Source organism: Marmota marmota, unplaced genomic scaffold, assembly GCF_001458135.2.
Source record: "Marmota marmota marmota unplaced genomic scaffold, marMar, whole genome shotgun sequence".
NCBI classification, from domain to species: Eukaryota; Metazoa; Chordata; class Mammalia; order Rodentia; family Sciuridae; genus Marmota; species Marmota marmota.
This window is the reverse complement of record NW_026000037.1, coordinates 3825457-3846324: the sequence shown is the minus strand read 5'-3', so window position 1 is coordinate 3846324 and position 20868 is coordinate 3825457. Positions and strand designations below refer to the sequence as shown.

The following is a 20868-nucleotide window of genomic DNA, read 5'->3' as shown; positions in this document are numbered from 1 at the left end:
AAGGGGTTGGGGGTGGGGCAGGCCGAGTGGCTGAGGGAGCTGGTCCTCAAGCCCGGGCCGTAGGCGGGCTGGTAGGTCAGGCTGCTGGCGCCCAGGGGCATGGGCGACTGCCTGGCGAAGCCCAGCGGGCTGTGCCTCTGGATGGAGAACTTGGGCGTGTGGCTGCGGAACTGCTTGTAGTGCTGGATGATGTCGGCGTCCGAGGGCGCGATGCTGCTGGCGTTGTCGATGTCGTAGTGCTCGATCTCCTGCTCGGGCGAGGCCAGCGGCGCGCTGGGGATGGTCTCGGGGCCGTGCGGGATGTCCGTCTCGTCGTAGATGAGGTAGGGGTTCTCCCGCTCGATGATGTCGGGTTTGGGGTTCCCCTCGGGCTGCTTCCTCACGGCCAGGTCGTCCCCGTAGGGGGGGATGTGGTCCGGGTCGTCGAAAGCCACGTTCTCGCTTCCCTTCTTCTTCTTCTCCTTGGGCTTCTTCTCCTCCGCGGGCGCTTTGCCCTTCCTGCCCCGGCACTGGTGGCACAGGATGAGGCTCAGGACCAGGAGGGCCAGGGCGGTGGCGCAGCTGCCCACGATGGCAGGCACGGCCCACAGCGGCAGGGACAGCTCTTCAGGGCCCGGGCTCAGAACGCACACGTGGCCCCCGGGGCTCCCGGCTTTGCACACTTTCCCCTGAGGACAGAGGATGCCCAGGCAGGCCACCACGGTCTCGCAGGTCCTTCCCGTGTGCGACTCCGGGCAGCTGCAGGTGAAGCCCGAGTGCAGGCCCGGCTCGCAGCTGCCCCCGTTCTGGCAGGGGTGCGAGGCGCAGTCGCCTGGGGGCACACACTTGTAGGCGTACCACTGGTTGATGCACAGCAGATCGCCCCAGCAGGGGTTGCTGGCACAGATGTTGGGGCCTCGACAGCCAATCTTCACGGAGGGGTCCGTTTTGGAGATGGAAGCCAAGCTGTGCTTCCCGCTGAAAGGGAGACTTTCGCCACCATACAGCACGGACGCGATGCAGCCATCGAACCCTGCAGGGTTTAGAAAGCCCAGGAAAGTATGTTAGAGAAGCTCGGGACTCAAACACTATGGAGTCCCCTCAAGATAGTCTGGGGACCATCTTCTCAGAGCCACCATCAATTCAAAGGCTGGGTATCTGTGCACCTTCTGACATAACTCAGCAAGATGTGAGATTCCCACAAAAATGAACCTTGGCTGCTTGGACCTCACCCGTTGTAAGACTCATGGAATACTGGACTGGGTTTTCTTTGTCTCCCTCTTTTCTTCGATTTAATTATTTACTTGTCTGTTTCTACAGCCCACATACCAAGAGTTACATAGAAATCAAATTTATTTTTTGAGAGCAGAAAAATAGGCCAAAGGCTTTAACCACAAGAATAGGCAGTATCAGTGGAGGTAACAGTATTCCCATGGAGTCCAACATAGTTTCTTGGGGAGCAAAAGAAAAATCTTAGCTCTCACAGTGCTCAGTGTGTCTCCAGAGGATGGATGGAGAGTTCACTGTGGCTTTAATATTTCATGAGGTTGAGACCACAGGGTTAGAAAAAAATTCTAAAATGGCTCCTTAGGGGTAATAATGGTGTGTGTGTGTGTGTGTGTGTGTGTGTGTGTGTGTGTTTTATTAGACTGCAGTGCACTAATGCAGCTTCATTGTTCCTGTGTAAAACATAGGAATCTGTTCTGATCTAGCATAATCTACATTCTAAAATACTGTAAGTACATAGGAAGAACTTGTGACCTGGAATTTAACTTTTATGCTTTCACTCCATTACTCTGTCTCACATTTTGTCTTTGCCTCTTTTTTGACTCATCATTCCGCCCAAACATCATTTCCACCCCTAATAAACTTTCTCTAAGAGCTTCTGTGACATCTCCTACTTTGGTTCCTACAATACTGGATTTCTTCTTATTACACAGTTTTCTTTTTTGACCCAATCTCTTCTAAACAACCATTAAGTCTCACAGTTACTCAAGGTAAGAAAAGCCCCAGGCTTTCTTTTCCAGCCACACCCTCATGTTATCTATCACAACCAGGCCCAATACTGCAGTTTTCTAGTGGACACTGAAAACACCTAATTCTATATTTGTAGTCTAAGTCTGCCCCTGAGTTTCAGCCCATCCATCCAAAGTTCTTTCTCAAAAGTGCTTCAAGCCCAAACTGTGTCAAAACAAAATCTTGGTGTTTCCAGAGGTGTGTTTCCTTGCACTACATTGAGGGTCCTCTCTTGGCAACAGCACCCTTCCTTGAGTTGAAAAGTTAGAAACCTCCCTGAACTTTACCAAAATCACCAACAGCTTGGTTGATATTACTTTAGAATATGTCTTGCCAGACAACTTCTTTCTAACCCTTTGGTTATAACATTAATCAGAGCTCAGATGCCTTGCCCAGTTCACTGCCAACACCCTCCCAAATAACTTCTACAAGTCCACTCATGTCTTCCAATTCATTCTCCATGTGGCTTGAAAGATCTTTAATACACCTGTATATCTAATCTTCTCACTTCTGTGTTTAATAACTTCCCATTGTTCTTCAAGTAAGACCAAAACTGCATCATGGTCTAGAATTTTCTCCAAAATAAATTGATCTTTTACTCACACCTGAACTCATTATTCAGATATGAGTACCTATGTCCAATTTCCCACAGAAGTTTCACTTTCTTCTCCTTTTCTTTCACAAATCTCTAAAATTCTACATCCTCCCTTCACATCATTTTTCATAGATTAAAGTTAGGATTTCATGGATGTTTTTCTCCCTTGTTTCATGAGTTCCATGGGGAGAGTGGCTATGAACAAATACATGTGTGAACATTTACATACATGCCTGGTAAATTCACAAGCGTCCAAGCCCATGAGCTTATTATGAATTATAAACTTTCTACAGGTAGTTAAGATGGTCTTGGAATACTCATAATTGATAGTATCAGAAATACAACTAGTTTTGTGAAGTAGAGTTAATAGTAGTATATCTGAGATTCATAGTAAATAAGTAGATTTTTCCAGCTTCACCACAAAACCACCCACTTTTTGAGAAACAACTCTTCCTTTCCTTTATGACTCTATTCCATAGAAGCATTTACCTGCTTGAGTATCTCGATGAGCTTGGTTGGGTGGAATTCCACCAAGAGATATAGTAAGCACATCAAGACCACCAAAATCCTGAGTAGGGTGGACGATATCTCGGTTATAGATCCTGTCAATGGATAATACAGTAGCAGTTCCATTTTTTCCAATTAGGAAGGTATGCCAGTGGCCATCTGCAACATACACTTCAGGAATATTTCTCTCCACTTTCCCAGCAATTCCCGCATCTGATGTAAAATGTACTTTGCCATTCTTAATCTGGAAAACACATTAAAAATAATGTGCAATTAAAATGTGATATGCTCAAATAAAAATATTTGAATGGAACCAACCCTTAAAATACTGATCAATCCAAAGTAGCTGGATAGCTGAGAAGTCTGGTAGTATTGGAAGATGTACACACATTGTATCTATAACTTTAGGTAACATATAATTTACATTTAGAAATTTCAGTAGTTCTGCAGAGATTCTTACATTTAAAGCTAATTTTTCAAGATGCATAGTTATTTTCCAAAACACAATTGAGATAATAATGTGGGATAATAGCTATCTTCAGATATGCAAATTACACCATTGTGGGATTCTATTTCCAGGGCAGTGGCAAGTGTGTTCTATTAGTAATACAGAATACACTTAATCAAAGGCCCATGGTGATCAAAAATGCTAAAGCCACTTGCAAGATGAAAAATGAATGCTCTTTCATAAAGGAAGCAGAGTTGGAAAACTAAAGACAAGAATAAATTGTTTTACCTCTCATCTATGACACGGGAATTTTAGGAAAAAAAATGATGCCTATTATTTATATCATTTCTTGAGAGGAAAAACTGTGATGAATAAAGGGTGGATTCTTACTAACGAGGTGACTGGGCAAGGCTTGCCTTTGGCTGTCTTTTCCATCTATCTAAGGGGATTGGGTTTCCTTTGCTTCACCCGGCAGAGCCCTGGGTAGCAGCAAGCTCCACTCCAGTTTCCAGCTCTGCATGGCCAGCAGCAGTGTAGACACTTTACGAGGCAAGGTGAACACTGGGTTCAGGGAACACTGTCCCTTCAGGATAGCTAGGCAGAGGGTGGAAGGGTGCCACCTGGCACAGGAAGGGAACAGAGGATGATCAGCTCGTCGCTCAGATCAAACACTATTTCCACAAGCAACAAACACATCTGGTAGAACTAAAATCAGTTCATTTGTACTCTTTGGAAAATATGTGCACCACATTTACATACATCACTTGTAGAGTGATAGTTTATTAAAGCAATCTTTCCAGATAAAAATACATTTCGGTACCAAACCCAGAATGGAAAATAACAAATTCTATTAAATGACAATAGCATTTCATCAGTGGGCAGCAATCCATGATGTGATGAAAACAGAAAGGCCAGTTTAGGAACAGTCAGAGGCCCTTTGTAAAGGAGACTGGGCGAGGGCCTCCTCCAGCTCTGTGCTTCTCCCCTACTTGATCTCGCCATGCCATCCTCTTATTCAGTGGAATTCTGATGAAGAAGCACTTGGAATACACCACAGAATAGGAGTGGGGTTTGGGAATGCAAGTTCTCATTATAATGTCCTTAATGTATGGATTGGATCTGAAATGTCCCCTCCAAAAGCTCATGCATCAGGGGCTGCAGCCATGTTCGGAGGTTAGGAAGAGCTCTGATCTCATCAGTGGATTCATGCATATGATGGATTAATAATTTTAATGGATACTGGGTAGTAACTGCAGGCAGGCAGGAGTGGCTGGAGGAGGTGGGTCACTGGGAGCATGCCCTAGAAGGGTTAATCTTCCCTCTGGCCCCTTTCACTATGTCTGCCACCTGGCTACCACAGGCGACAGCTTTCCTCCACCATGCCCTTCCGCCATGATGTTGGGTTCATCTCAAGCCCAGAGCAATGGAGTCTGCCAGGATGGACCGAGACTCTGAAACCCTGAGCCAAACAAACCTTTCCTCCTCTGAGTTGTTCTCGTTAGACATTTTGGTCACAGCCATGCAAACTGACTGACACACACTTGATGTTTTCCTTCTCTCTAATGAGACTCCGCCTAACACCTAGATCCTTCCGAACTTTCAGAACAGCATGCTAAGTTATTTCTCGGTTGTTTATCTACATACATTTTTCTCATTAATTTATTAGTTTTTGAATATATAGAGGTTTGAGTCCCTTATTCTAATTCTCTACAACCCATCTACCTTTACTTAAACCAACAAACCAGGCAAAACAATAGAACAGATTTGGAGTAGAAATGAAACTGAACACCTGACTAACAACAAAGAACTCCAAATATGGAGCTACCTGACAACGCTGTGAAGGAAGGGAGGTTTGTGATATGCTTCAAATACAGTGTCAACAAAGGTACACCCCGATAAGCTCTCCTTCAGCCTTTCTCTCTTTAATTTGTCAGAACAAACCTTGTCATTTCTGCACTTTTCTCCCTCCTCACATAGCCCCCTCCCGACACCCTCTCACCTCTAAACACATAGAACCCTGTCTACCCAACATTCGCCCTCATTTTCACCTCTGCATGTGTGTGGGGGGTGGGGGAGACTGATTCAGAATGTGGAAAGCAAGAAAGCAAAAGCACTGGTCAGAAAGTGAGTTAAAATAAAGAAAGAAACAAGCCAGGATACCCTGACTCTGATAAGCTAGCTGATAAGTCACACTCGTCCCAACTAGTTTCCTAGCCCTCATAAGCAGTTCATATTCCTGCCATCTGAATAATTTACTTGTTAAATTAGCCACTTTCTAACAGTCCACTTAATTCTCCTTATTTCTGGCCTCCACGCCACCTTGTATATTCACGTTATATGCTGAGCCCCTTAAAATCTGGAAAGTAGATTTTCAGAATTTTCACACCAAAAATGCATATTTGGGCTTGAATTAGTCATTGACTATTCATTAGCCCTTACTTTTGCTTCAAGAGAAGAAAATCTCTAAGTATGTGCTATCGATGCACAACATCTTGAGAAGCTGTGGTCCTCTTGCATATGCAAGAAATTACAATAACAAAAACGGATCCTGACATTCAGCTTAAGGAAGAAAAATTCTGTCTCCGATTCCTCCAAGCACACTGCAATTTGACTGAACTACTTGGCTGGAAGTGATTTGTCATTTTCATGGCACAAGGACTTGGAAGCTGCCTAAGTATGACACACAGACTTCAATGTCAAAGCCTCTCAAAACAAGATGCTTCTCATAGATGATGGAGGTCTACTTCTTCCTCTACTCCTTTACTTTCTTGGCTTCTAACTCACTTTCCAGAGAAAATTATGAACACCCAATTGTAGCATCTACCAATGACTTGTAGCTGTTCTCTATAATTTTTGTTTTATTAATTCCGGAACCGGGATCTTTGTTTCAACAATGAGGGTGACCTTTTAACCTAAGGATGTTCTCCTGCATGGAATTAGGGCAGAGTGTCCCCAACTGGGCGGGGCTGATGCCTTTGACCTCAGGGGTCTTTGTCTCTGGGTGCTGTGTATTACAGTGTGTTTGGCAGCATTCAGAATCTCTACCCAGTTGATGCCAGGAACACTTCCACCCCCAACTGTGAGAGTCAGCAGTGCTTCAGACAATGCAAAATGTCCCCAGGGAAGCAAAATTACCATGGTTGGCAACGATTAAGGGGCTGTAATTTGAGAATTCAATAAAAGATTTGTTTTTGTACTACTTACTGAAGATATGCATGTGCAACCTAATCATCAAGGTTGGCTTAGATGAGAATTTTCAGACTAAAAAGTCCAAAATTTAGAAAAGTACATCTATTTTTAGTATTATATGTAAGTTAAATCAAATAATTTCTAATAATTTCCTATGTGTTTTGCTTTTTTATTTAGGAATTTTTTAGTAGATGTAGGTGAAAAGAATTCAGCAAGTTAGTCTTATTTTTCTTGAGAATTTACTAGAATTTATATAAAAATTATCAGTATAATTGCAATAAGTAAAATTATATTAATGGAAAGCAGTTATGAAAAAATAAACTGAAAAACTGATGATCCACATGGTGACGACTTATTTTCGGGAAAGAAAGCAAAATAATCATTTCAGGACTTCAGAAGCACAGAGCTGGTGGGAACACCCATGTCATGAAGTTATTCCCCAGGTTAGCACCTTATTTATAGATAAGAAAATAATGTGTAAAAGGATAATGAAAAATAAATCCATTGTTCCCATGAAGTATAATTTTTAAAGATTATTCAAAACTATTTGGAGAGATCAGGTGAAATTTCACTTACAATAAATCCAAAATGTACTTCATCTCACAGCGATTACCTGGACAGCAGTTGAATATAAACCCTCAATGACATATACCTATCAATATTTAAAATAATTCTTGGAGAATATCATTTTTCCATTTCAAAGTCATTATCTTTTTGTTTTGCTTTGCTTAAAAGTAGGAGGAAAGCAATACATTTTTTTTTTACCAGACAAAATACATTGCAACAGATTCTGTTGGCGCTGCCCACCTGGCAGTGGTGCCCTCTAGACCAAGACAGAGGGTTTAGAAACCAGCCTATTCGGACCTTTGTTCCCCTGGCCAGTGCCTGGGGGATAGTGAAGATAGATGGCACTGGACGGGTGCCCAGCCTTGGTCAGAACTCTGCTGGCTTATAATAGAGAGGACAGACACAGAGGGAGGGTGATGAAGCCCTGGCACCGGTGGTCTCCTGAGGAAGCCCCCGCGCGGTCTCACCTTCACGGTGGTGTAGTTGCTGCTTTCCTGGACGTGGATTAAAATGCCATTCTCACTTCTTGTCCTGAACTTGACTTCCAGACTGCTCACCCCAAAAGGCTCGAGGGGGGCACCACGGATACTCTCTCTTAACAAGTACTCCCGCTTCTCATTCTGGCTCACGTGGTAGTCCAGGCGACCCTTGCCTTCCAGAGACAAGGCAGTGTCAGGAGTGACAGCTGGAAGCCAGGGGAAGGAGAAGTGAGTGAAGGGCCTGTTACTTAGAGCGTTTTCTATAGTGACCCAAGTCATATTAAAAAGGACAAGGAAGATATTAAGTTTGGGAAAATGATGGCTCTAATCCTACTGTGGAAAAAGGCGATTTCCATTTGTGAATTATTACATAAATGTATTTCAGATGCTGAAATCCATTTCAGAACCATGAAATGTAAAACACTTTATGACAGTCATTAATCACTTTGGAAATATTCACAAAATTCTTGCCTCATGATACAAATCATGAATATTCGAAGACTTAGCCACCTGTTGGAATTTTGCACTTGAAAATTTTGTTTGTAATCAATTTCACTGTAATTCCAAAATTCATAAATGAATATGTTTACTAGTTAAAATGACTTTTGATCTTTGGCTGATCTTTGGAAATTTGGTTAAAGAGGTATACACTCAGATACTAACAATTGAAACTTATTTTATTTTCAGTAATTGTGGATAGTTTAATTTATCATCATGTGTAATCATTATGCATAATTAAAATTTATAATAATGTGCTAAAATGTTCACAGTCCAGAAGCACGAAAGTTTAAACCAATGACAAAACTGAAGAAAAGAAAGGAAATGGAGTCAAAGATATCTCAGTACTGGATGGTGTGCTTTAAAAAGGTGGAATTTACAGGCGTGCATCCTACATCAATTTAAGACAATGAGTCTCAGGCATTTCTCAAGCCAATGGCTCATCTCATACTCCAGATTTATTAGTTTCTACTTCCTAGATGCTCACTTATTTTAAGAAATATCATGTGACAGCATACTTTTCCTATGCTTTTAATAGATCTGAAATAACTGTATACAATTATACTTTCTGCTACTCAGATCTTTTAGATATGATATCCTAAATGTTATCATGTATTTTTATACATTCTCATATTATAATAAAGTCAAGTGAGTCCTGAAAAAGTAATCAGATACCTGTAGTTGAATTAAATAGTAACCACTTATTTGAAAATAAAGTTATTCTTATTAAAGAGGTCCCATTAGATGTAGTTAGTGGAATATACAGCTTGAAATTATATCATTGTCTAATGATGGTTTGATTATCATTCATGTCTTATTAAAAATAAAACCAGGGAGTAAAAGACAAGTAACTAATGAAGGATTTAGAAAGTAATATTCAGAACCAATTCCAACTGATTGCAAATTGAAAATCTCACCTTCATTGTAATATATTATGCTGCTATTGTATTATGTTTTTCGCAATATTTGCAGTGATTTACTATGTATATTTTTCTACTAAGCACAAAAAATTAACCAGAGAAATATTCCCTAATGGTGGATGATATTAAATTACAGCTTGACTACAGCACCTGACCTTTTGAGTTGCCTAGCATTCTTTTAGATAACAAAAAAATAACTCAATAAAATATATTCATAAAATGAAAGCTAAAGATTTAATTAGTAAGTAACTCCTTGAAAGGATGTCACTTTTCTCAGCTAAAAAAACTAAATTAAGAATATCATTATCTTGTAGCCACATCAATGTTTATAGCAGCTCAATTCACAATAAACTGTGGAACCAACCTATATGCCCTTCAATAGATGAATGGATAAAGAAACTGTGATATATATACACAATGGAATATTATTCAGCATTAAAAAATAATAAAATTATGGTATTTGTAGGTAAATGGATGGAGCTGGAGAATATCATGCTAAGTGAAGTAAGCCAATCCCCCAAAAAACCAAAGGCCAAATGTTCTCTCTGATAAGTGGATGCTAATCCATAATGTTGTGGGTCATGGGAAAAATGGAGGAACTTGATTGGGCAATGGTGGGGAAGGGGTGGGAAGGGGGCATGGGGGCAGGAAAGATGGTGGAATGAGATGGACGTCATTACCCTAGGTACTTGTACAACTGCACATGTGGTGTGACACTAGATCGTGTACAACCAGAGAAATGAAAAGTTGTGTTGCAATTGTGTACAATGAATCAAAATGCATTCTGCTGTCATATATACCTGATTAAAATAAATTAATTAATTATTTTTTAAAAAATAAAATAAAGAAGAATATCATTGTATTTTACCAATTATTACATATTTAATATTTTGACTATTTAGAATGAAAAGATAATTTAAATTTTAAATGTGTATTTTAGGCTCATGTCTTTATACTTGTTGTGACTATTTAACTTCCAGGAGAAGCGGAGCCATTTACGTACATTTTTCGCAGTATTTCCCCGTCAGTCCCTCTTTGCAATGACACTGCTGCCAGGACCAGTAGTCGGTACAGGTGCCTCCATGTTGGCAGGGGTTGCGAGTACAAGCCCCTTCGAGTCGAGGGCATCTAAGATAAAGTCACAACAGAGAGCCATAAAGCACAAACAGGATGGGAGGAAGTTGCTAAACACAGATCTAGACTTTTATCCACCTGTATAATTTCAAGCAATCATTCGAAGCTCAGGTTACAAGACATTGGAATCAACTAATCAAATTAGAATGTCATGTAACACAACATCCACCTGGGAGTAAAAAAGAAGATTAAATAAAAATAATACCTTATGCAACAACAGAAGGGGGGACATGCGTTCTTTAAGTCAGTGCTTATTCAAGTAGGACATGTTGGACACATGGAACCTCGGGCTAACAGGTTACAGGTGCCACATCTAGACTGGATGCCACATTCCTCACCAAGCTACCCATGCAACCAAGGTTTATGGAATGCCTACTTATATGCCAGCTTTGGGTCTAAGCACAGAGGTAAGTGATGAAAATAAATCCAGGCATCATGAAGTACCATCTTTTCCTTTGGGAGAGACAGACAACAACAAAAACATTCCTTAAACACGTCGCTTGTTGGAGGGAAGTTTTGCGGAATAACTCAGAGGAAGTGTAGGAGAAGTGTGGGTTCCTGGACCTCTGAACTGGACGGGGAGGGAAGGATTCGTCTTTACGGAAAGCTGGGCAAAGGCAGGCAGCATGTGATAAGATCAGTCCAGCCGAGGGGACGGCCAGGGTGACACCCTGACGTGAAGGTGGACCCACACCTCTGAGGAAGGCCAAGGGGAGAGTCGGCTGCAGCAGGTGCACAAGCGGAGGTGGTGTGCTTGGGAAGGAAGGAAGGCCAGGTCAGGAAGGGTGCGTGACCCAGGTGTGGACTCTCCACTGTTACCCAGGAGACGGGAGCTACTGCAGCCTTGACAGCAGAGTGGCAACAGGAACTGATTTGTTCCCAGAATGTCACTGTGGCTAATGGAAGGCTGAGAGTAGGGAGAGAGGAGTCCAAGAAAGGCTTGGAAGCTGTGGCCAAGCAGGTTTGACTTAAAAGCATATACTCAAGAGAAAAAAAATTCATATTTACAAATGTGTTTGTGTGAACTTGGAGAATGATTCAGAGGGAAGTACATGGAACTACATCACCAGTGGTAAGAAGTCTCAGCCCTGTCTGTACTCTTCTATCAATAATCATAATGAGATGATGCCCCTTTGAGCAGAACAATAAAAATGTAGGAAAAAGAAAAATGCCAAATGGCATAGAATCCTTAAGTTGGAAACACTGGAAGTTATTCACAGATTTGTCTTTACCATTTTATTTCTAGAGATCTTGTCCAAGGAAAATAATGTCAGCAAAGATTTTTGTGAAAATACGCTGATCACAGGGCTATTAATATGTTGATAAAACTGAAAACAACTATGGTGTACAACAGTAGTTAAAATAGAGCACATTCATATTATGGGATACTAGGCAGGCATGAACATGATAATAACCTAAGGGTATCTGTTCCTGGGTGGATAGGTCATAGATTATTTTTATTTTCTTCTTTACATTTTTTTCCCTGAATTTTTCAAATTTTCAAAGGAAGCAAGAACAATTTTTAAAATAAAATGTGATTTTTGTAGTTCCTAAGTCATTGCTGGGAACCTAATATATAATCAAATCTTTAAAAAGTCTTAGAGTTTATAATTAATTAAGGTATTAGCTGTTAAACCAAGCACTCCTGTAATCCCAACAACTAAAGAGGCTGAGGCCGGAGGACCAAAAGTTCGAGGCCAGCTTCAGCAATTTAGCAAGACTCTAAGCAACCTAGAGAAACTTTGTCAGGGGCTGGGGATGTGGCTCAGTGGTAAAGTGCCCCTGGGTTCAACCCCCATTACCAAAATAAATAAATAAAAAGAAAGAAATTAGCTGTTCAAACTGTGTCAAGGTTTTGAGAACACATACATGTCTATTAGTAAAATTAATTTCAAACAAAGTGTTCTGTGAACATGATAGCTAACATGTACATATGGCAACATGCTGGGCTCCTTCATCTCCTAAGTGCATTTGATCTTCCCAGCTCTGTAAGGAAGGGTGAACACATGTGCACATGCATGCACACATAGATATTTTTCTTAGACTCCAGAAAATTAAAAATGCCTAATTAGGTATCACGCTGTATGCCAAATAAAATTTATCAGCTATAAATAGAGATTTATAATTTAAAATGTGGTATTTTTAGGGAATTGGGCACAATAATTTCATCTTTGGATGTCTAATTAGCATATACTTCTGCATTTTTCTCCAAAATTACAAGAAAGAATCCATACTGATCCAGAATGCCCTGGGCTGCCAAGGCCTGGCTGGGTTCCAGAGGCCTTCCGTTGACCGCAAACTCCATGATACAGCCCACGAAGTCATGGCTTTCCACGTGTCCTCTCCTCTGCAGGATGGGCTCCAGCGATCTGATACCTCCAACTGTGACCCGGTTTGGCTGAACATCCAGAGTCCTGAATAAGAAAGGGAAGATAAGGAAATGAGGACTAACATGAGAGATTTCTGAAAAATGCTTAGTTTGGGGGGAATAAAAGTAAATCCGACTTTTTCTTGCACATGTTATGGTGTGGTAAACATCAATGGAAAACACTGCAGGTTGGCACGGGTGCCCCCAAAAAAGAGACCTGCAGGGTTGTTTGGTTTTCAAGATCTAAAAAATAATAAAAGTTGTGAAAATCGTATTTTAAATTAGTCAAATTTGACCTATGCGACAATGCTGAGTCAGCAAGAAGCAGCTGTGCAGACAGACCGCGAGAAAGCAGGGCCACTTCCCCGCTGGCATCAGCTCTGGTCTCTCTAGAGATGGTCTGCCAGCCAGTGGACTAGTGCAGCTCAAGGTGTGTGCTTTTCTCTGTTCTTAATAAACTGGAGGGTGCTTTTGTTAGGCTACTCTTGAGTTTCTGGGTTAGAGGCTGTCAAAGCACATGTTAGCCATCGTGGCACGTTTAGAGAATGATGAGGAGTTAGGCTCCCCATCCTTCTCCTCCCCAGGACTCGGGTAACCTGCAACTCCTTCGTAAACTTTTCAAAGAACATTGACTGCACTAAACTCTCTTTTCTTTGGTTTTATCCTCATCTCTTAGAATGCCTTTCAAAAAAAAAGCTGTAACACAAAATGTCATTAATCATCAACGTTTTATTTCATAGAATGAGAATCTCTATGAGGGGAGTAAATTATCTTAAGCTTTTATGTAATATTTAAATTTCATAATGATTTTTAAATGTGTAAATTTGAAACGTCATGTGAAAATAAAGTTCAGACTAATCACTTTGCTCACCAGTCATCTGACACGGCCACATTACTGACGGTGCAGTAACCAGGTTCTTGATTCTCGGAACAGGAGTCCACGGTTAAGGATGCTGCCTGCAAAGCAAGAGCAGGAATGTCACTGTGGGACTCCTTGTCCTCACACACCCAGGACTCCTCTGTGCAGATGTGATTCTGACACTGTAAGGACACTGTGATCTGATGTGATACAAGACATGACAAATCACAGAATTTACTACAACTATTAAATTATAGCAATATCTCTTTGATATCTTTAAAACAAAAACTGTGATTATTTTTACACACAAGAGGTAGCAGGGTGATTTGATAATTCCTCTCCTGCTTCCTCATTTTATGAAAAAATAAAATGTTATGAATCGTCAGTCTTCCTTAAAATATCACACAGTAGTTCTGCGCTATTTCCTGGGATTATAATGTTCATAAACCTATTTATTCTACTATTGAGTATTTTAACAAATGAAAAAAAGCATTCAACTTTCAATTTTCAAAAGTCTTATTCTAATATTTTATCCAGATTTATTAAAAAATGTTGAAAGTACAATATAAATACTATACTAGCAATCTGTGAAAATGTTAATATTTGTATTACAAATGAAGTTTGAAATGAAGAAAAACATCAAATAGTGTTCTTATGCGTGTTAAGATTATTATTTTAATAACCTACCACAGCACATCAATGTACAATTGGAATGTATCACTATGTATTGCTAGACTGGAGAAATTCCCCAAAGGTATCCCAATCATAGTGGTCACTGCTTGCAACCTAAGGGATGCAGACCCCTTGAAACCAAAGCTGTCTGTGTAGTGGAACACAGGATATCACAGGAAGAGGTGTAACCCAGAAGCACAGGAGGATGAAGGTGTCTCCCCAAGCAGAAATAGGGTTCTGACACCTTCCTCAAACTCCACGGAGCAAGGTTAATTCAGCTTTGCTACATTTACGTAAGGGTAATACAAATACTATGCAAGTATCCTATGAGAACAACTGTCACTTGAGGTTAATTTTAGTATGAGCAAAGCAAGGAAGGAAGTGCCACAGGGGCAGGTCCTGCACACTGCCCCTTAGCCAGCTGCAAGGGCCAGGTAGCAAGAGTTCCACCTTCCGGAATCAGCCGGCTTCTGTTATCCACAGAAATCATTCATTGTCTTGAGAGCCCTCTTTTATCAGCATTGCTTATGATTTTTAGGGACTGTCTATAAAATGTATGTTGGGATGGGCAATTTATAAAAGTCTATCTTAAATGTCTTGAATTCCAGGAACTGAATAGTGTCAATTCAAGATTATTGTGCATTAAAAATTTTTAAATATTTCTGTGAGTTAGTTCATAGCCCCATGAACTCTTGTGGGCCACATGAATTTTTTTACTGCTACCTTCTCAAGTAAATTATGACAAACACCAGCATTTTCAGGAAACACGTCCCCTTGCAATCCTATGTCAAGATGCACATGCCCCATTTGGTTTACTACGTTAACAGTTGCGGTTCTTTCACATTATCTCTGAAACGAGGTGACATTCAATCTCAAAAGCAGCATTGAGTTGTCATGGCTGCTCCTGTTGAGTGACCATTGCTTTGCAGACGCTGGCCAAGTGTCCATCCTGGGCTCCCTGAAGTGAGGGCACACTGGAGTGCATCCCACAGACCCCCATGAATGCCTCAGCTAGAAAACCAAACTCAGACCATGGCACCTTGCACTGAGCATCCTTTCGATGTGGTGTTAAGTTTCCTATTTTCTAAAATCTTGGGGATACAAGAAAGAAAGAGTCAGTGAGGGGATGACTTATTGGAATAGTCTCTGGTGCAATTCAATGAGAGCTCAATGTTCCTCCTCATCCTGCTGAATTTCTGCACCAGCTCCACTGTAAATTGAGACATTTCTATCCTGACTATGCAATGATTAAAAGCTGAGAGACTAATGATTTTGCCAGCTTTCCACAAAAAAAAAAAAGAATCATTTTCAACTGTAGAAAATAACAAACTCAAAACCCAGCAGGGGCCTTCCTTGGAAGTTTTTTGATGTAGTGAGACATTTTTCCTATGACTGAATTACGAGTGACAGGGATGTTTTTTTCTCATTTGCCATTATTCAAAACTTGTTGACTGTAGCCGCATACCAATGTGAATTGGAAGAGCCCCTCTCTACCCTGTCTGGCATACTGCACAGTGACATCCCTTCCACCCTCCTCTCACTCTCAGGTCCTTGTTTGACAGATGCACACATTCGTGACATTTAAAGCATCCTTGGAGGTCATCAGGTAAAATCATGTGTGCTATACACTAACATGCGTCAGAACATCTCAGAAATATGGCTAGCTCGCATGGGACTGCAACGTGGGGTGAGGCAATCCCTGCTGTCCCTCCTCAGGGAAGTTTACGAGATCCTTACAGCTAATGTAAGTCCCAGCTACCTGTGCCCCACCTCTCGTGATAGCTGTCACTCTGTGAGCCTCTATCCTGCTGGCTCCATCAACCACCGAGAGCCTTGTCTTCTGCAGACATGTCTAGAGGTCTTCCTCGAGGACACTGGTGTGGAATTATACACTATAAATTCTCAAGCAGAAATGAGTGCAGTAACTAGCCCAAACAAGTATTGTATCTAAGACTTTTTGCTATGTCTGTATTAATATTTATCAAAGTCAGGATGGCCTTTGAGGCACTAGTCATGATTCAAACTTTGTCCAGTTGGACGTGGAGTAAAATATTTACTTTTTCAATTTCCAAAGTCTATATAGGGACGGTGTTGATGGCAACTCAGAAATGATAAGTACCTATGTAACCACCTGTTTTATACAAGAGAACTGGAATTTTATGTGATTCAGACTTATCTATATAATGATGTGGAAATGTAGGTTTACCATTATTCCAATTTTAGAGAACAAATTTTTCTGGGTGCAGTAGTACATTCTTATAATCCCAGTGGCTCAGAAGGCTGAGGCAGAAGGATTGCAAGTTCAAGCAATTTAGCAAGGCTCTAATTGTCCCAAAATAAAATAGTAAAAGTGCTGGGTTATGGTTCAGTTATTAACCACCACTGAGTTCAATCACTGTTATCAAAAAAGAAAGAAAGAAAGAAAGAGAAAAAACAGAGAGAACAAAATTTTGATTTTTTTCCCCAATCCCCTTCTAATAAACACCTTGAGTTACTACCAATCAGAGCTTTAAATTAGTACTTTTAAATAGATCTTTTCATTTTTTTAGGATATGAATAATCTAAATTACAATTATTTTCTGTTAAATTTTTTGTTAGTTTTGGCCTCATTTTCAGAATGATGGGGCAATTTTACTCAGTAAACATCATATAAATTAAACATCATATAAATCAAATATGTTAGACAAATGTTAGTTAGCGAATATTACTCGCAAATTACTAATGAGATGGAAGACAATGTATAAATATGAAGACATTAAAAAATTTACAATGTTTTTGCTGTTTTCTCACCTCTATTTAAATAGTATACACCCAATAACCTGGTAGGACCCCAGGCAGTGAGCCGGATATGGGTGGAAATCCCCAGCTGCTAACCTGTGCCCTAGTGAAACTGGTAATTACAGAAAGCACAGAAATTTTGCCTTTAAAATTAATTATGGTTAGAAGAAAAACTAGCAAAAAAACCCACAAATATTTTAAATGTTGTTTCTGGATGTTGTTTTTTTGTATTCCTACATTATAAAATATTCCCCAAACTCAGTGACAAAAACATTACTGCTGTCAGGTGCATGTCACTCATTGGGTCAGACAGAGCTGTACTTCGTCATGGAGTGCAGAAATAAAACTATGGTCATTTAGATCCCAGGTTTGTCCATTAAAAAGTGTTTTAAGAGTGATCATTTTGGTTTTTGGCTAATTCTTCATTTCAATAGATAATTTAATATTAATCCAATTCTATTTATGTTCATGGAATGACAACATATTTATTTAGGTTCATTTATACATTGTCTTCCATCTCATGTTCATAGGATGAAATACAAATCTTACAAACAGCAACTAAGTTTTTAAAAACTTGAAATGAAAGTACACAAATACTTCAAGATAGTTTGTTAACATTTACTTATTCAGAAAACTTGATAGTTATTGGACAAGGGGGGGAACCACAAAGAGATGCTTGGAAAGATAAAGAAATTCCACTTTATTACACTGTAACAAATATTAAGAAATAATTCATTTGCATTTATAAATAAAATGTTTGTTCAATAAATTATTTGTTCAATAAACATAATTCCTAAATAAATATGTCATTGTTATTATCACATGAGTGCTATGTAATAAAAGTGACAATTATATACTATAGAAACCTTCAATATTGTGGAATTGTAATTCTGAAGGTACCTTAGATAGAAAAATAAAACATGAAATCAAGCTCACCCTAATATAGCAATGCACTTCACAAATGACCACATATTTATTTAGGTGCTAATGTGATAAGGATAATAAAGTATTGTATTGAAGTAAGTATGAAGTGTCATCTTTTGTAAGTCATTGATTTCTAGAAAAGGTGTCGCCTTTGTTTTTAAGTTGGTTCTCCACATAGGGGAAGAACACTTAGAAAAGTGGCTATTTTTAACATGGCCTTTCAAAATAAATAGGGAGTATCAATGGAATTCCTTGCAGTGGGCTTTTGTCTTTACTTTCTCCTTTTGATTGTTTGGGAGCCAGCAGCATCATTAGCATGAGCAGAACATTAGTACTTAAAGCCTCTTCAAGTTGGTAGCTAACTAGTCAACCAATGAGTAAACATGATGTCATTCAACCTGCAGCTGGTCCATACTGCCCTAAGAGGTCTAGTTTAATGGCAATCCAGCAGCAAGGGTGCAGGGCTAACATGAAGCAACTTACCATTCCTGCTCTCCGGGCGATCACAGTGTGAAAGTGTCCGTCAGACACCTTCTTCATGGTGGTGAGTTTATATGTACCGCTGCCTAAATTATAGGAAAATCTTAGTCTTTCTTCAGCAATTTCCAGGGCCAGAAACTCAGCCCGGTCCCCTGTCTGGTTGTCATAGTTGTAAAGCAATAAAGCATGACTTTTGATAGTTGCAAACTTGACATAAATGTAGTTGTTATTGGGGTCCAAGCTGGGAAATTCCATATATGACAATTCCTCAAATCCATAACTGTTCAACTCACAGTGTTTTCCAAAGACACCTGGAGGTGGGAAAATTGAAAAATTAATGTAACAAATTCCAGTGAAGTTTAATCAAATTATTTTAATTATAATATTTTAAGTTATAATGATGAATCATGCTTTTAAAGGTTTGTTGTTTTTTTTTAATTACTGCCCTAAGAATACAGTAAACACTAATATTGAAGCAGAACAGGTGATGATCTTTAAAGGCCACAACTGAGATGACAAGCTGAGAATATTGTTTTCTCTTTGACACATTAGGGAACATGTCAAAGTTTGCCTCCTTTGTAGAACTCTGGGACTTAGAGGAAAGGAACACATCCAGAGAGCTTCCTTCTGGGAAATCTTTCAGAAACATTTTGTTGATCTTTGTAAGATTTTGCTTTTTAATTATAATTTTCAATCTAGTTACTTTCTTCACAACATTTAATTCTTAAACCAACTTCAATTAAATTGAGGATGATAATAAACTCATTCGTTTTGACTTGAAAACAAACAAACAAAAACCTAGTTCCTATACTTGGAATATTTTTAAGGGTCACAAAATGAGGGAAGGAAGCCGCTGCTTCTAGGGAAGGAAATAACTGTCTTTAGTTCTTATCTCTGTTTCATACCCTCTTGGGGAAGATTTACAGCATGCTACTTTAAAATAACTTTCTGTTTTTTTCTGAAGTTCAGCATTTCCATTTGTTTGTGCAGTACTTTTTCCAACTTGAAAAAAAAAAGGGTTTTATTAAAGTTACAAGGCCACGCCAAAATTCTTTTCCCACAAATATTAGTAGACTGTGGCAAACGATTGGAAAATTAATCTGTGCCAATGCATCATGGCTCTGACTAACGTTCAAAGGTTTCATTCCTTCATTTTGGCTTCATATCTCCATAAATGCATTCAATTTTGAATCAGGGAATTGTTCAGCTTGAGGAACCAATGCCATTATTTTACAGAGCATTTAACATTTGCCCAAGGGGACAGATCATGGGAAACACAGACAAAACCTGAAGCCAGATCTACTCATCTAGTTTAGCTGTTTTGACTATATCACATTTGATATCCAAACATTCTTCAAGCTAAATACCCCAGAGCTGCTACGAAAGCTGGTGTCCCTTATCCTGTCCTTCTCTGTCCAGACTTAGATAATATGCATTATAAACAAGTAGGAAGTATACATAATTTGTTATTTCAAATCTTTAACTGAAGCTGAAGAAAAGGCAAAGGAATTATAGGAATGATACATATCACTTGTAATACATGCTACATATAGTAGACATTTATTTTATACATTATGAATTTATTATATTTATCATAAGTAATTGTTATATATTTATATTATATATTTATACGCAGTGAATGATTATTATTTTTATTAATTGGATATTATTACATCATATGTATATTATTTCTATTCACAGAAAGAGTAACTGACGTGGTCAAAGATCAAAGAAAAAGCATGCAAATTAAATAGAAGATGACTTCGGAAATGTTTGCACTGTGTTCTAGGTATTTTCTGATGAAATTTTAATTAATTCATAAAAGTTTATATATGAATATAAATATATGCAGAAATTATATAGATACTGGAAAGATGTTTTACATCTTTATTCAAATCAATATTGTATTTTCAAACATGAAAATATTTATAGATTTTCTTTTTGGTGGTTTTATTTTTTTACAGAAAAATAACATTTGGCTTTTAAATGTGGTAATAAAATTTAATGAGGTCTTTAAACTTGTGTTTCTTGTGGAATGTCATGCAATAAGTCTAGATGAAGGTCAAGAGAAATGAAAATTACTCTAATATGAATATACACACACAATAGCTCTCATTAGAATAACTTATATACATGACATTCAGTAATGATATATAATGCACATTTATACACACAGATATATATGTGTATATATACAGTATATATGTAAATGATGTAAATACTTCATTTGTTAAGAGAGCAAGAATTATGTGAGATATTGTATGTATACCTTATATATGTAGTTATGGTATATGTGCATCTGTATTATATATTACATACACAATAATGAAGCAATTCTAAGAAGTTGTAATTATGCAGTTTAAGCTGTCTTGGTATCTGAAGTACTTTTTCTTTTTCCTAAAACACAATCTAAAATATATATATATATATATATATATATATATATATATATATA

At 38.9% G+C, this 20868-nt stretch overlaps 1 protein-coding gene across 1 annotated transcript in view; it reads right to left on the bottom strand.

Moving 5' to 3' along the window:
* Fat4 (FAT atypical cadherin 4) overlaps window positions 1-20868 on the bottom strand; it is a 152373-nt gene that overhangs the window by 2030 nt on the left and 129475 nt on the right. Inside the window, 7 exon segments of the mRNA XM_048812032.1 lie at window positions 3-1012; window positions 3080-3341; window positions 7769-7986; window positions 10202-10326; window positions 12567-12746; window positions 13572-13657; window positions 18417-18724. Of these exon segments, the coding sequence (XP_048667989.1) occupies window positions 3-1012; window positions 3080-3341; window positions 7769-7986; window positions 10202-10326; window positions 12567-12746; window positions 13572-13657; window positions 18417-18724 (2189 nt within the window).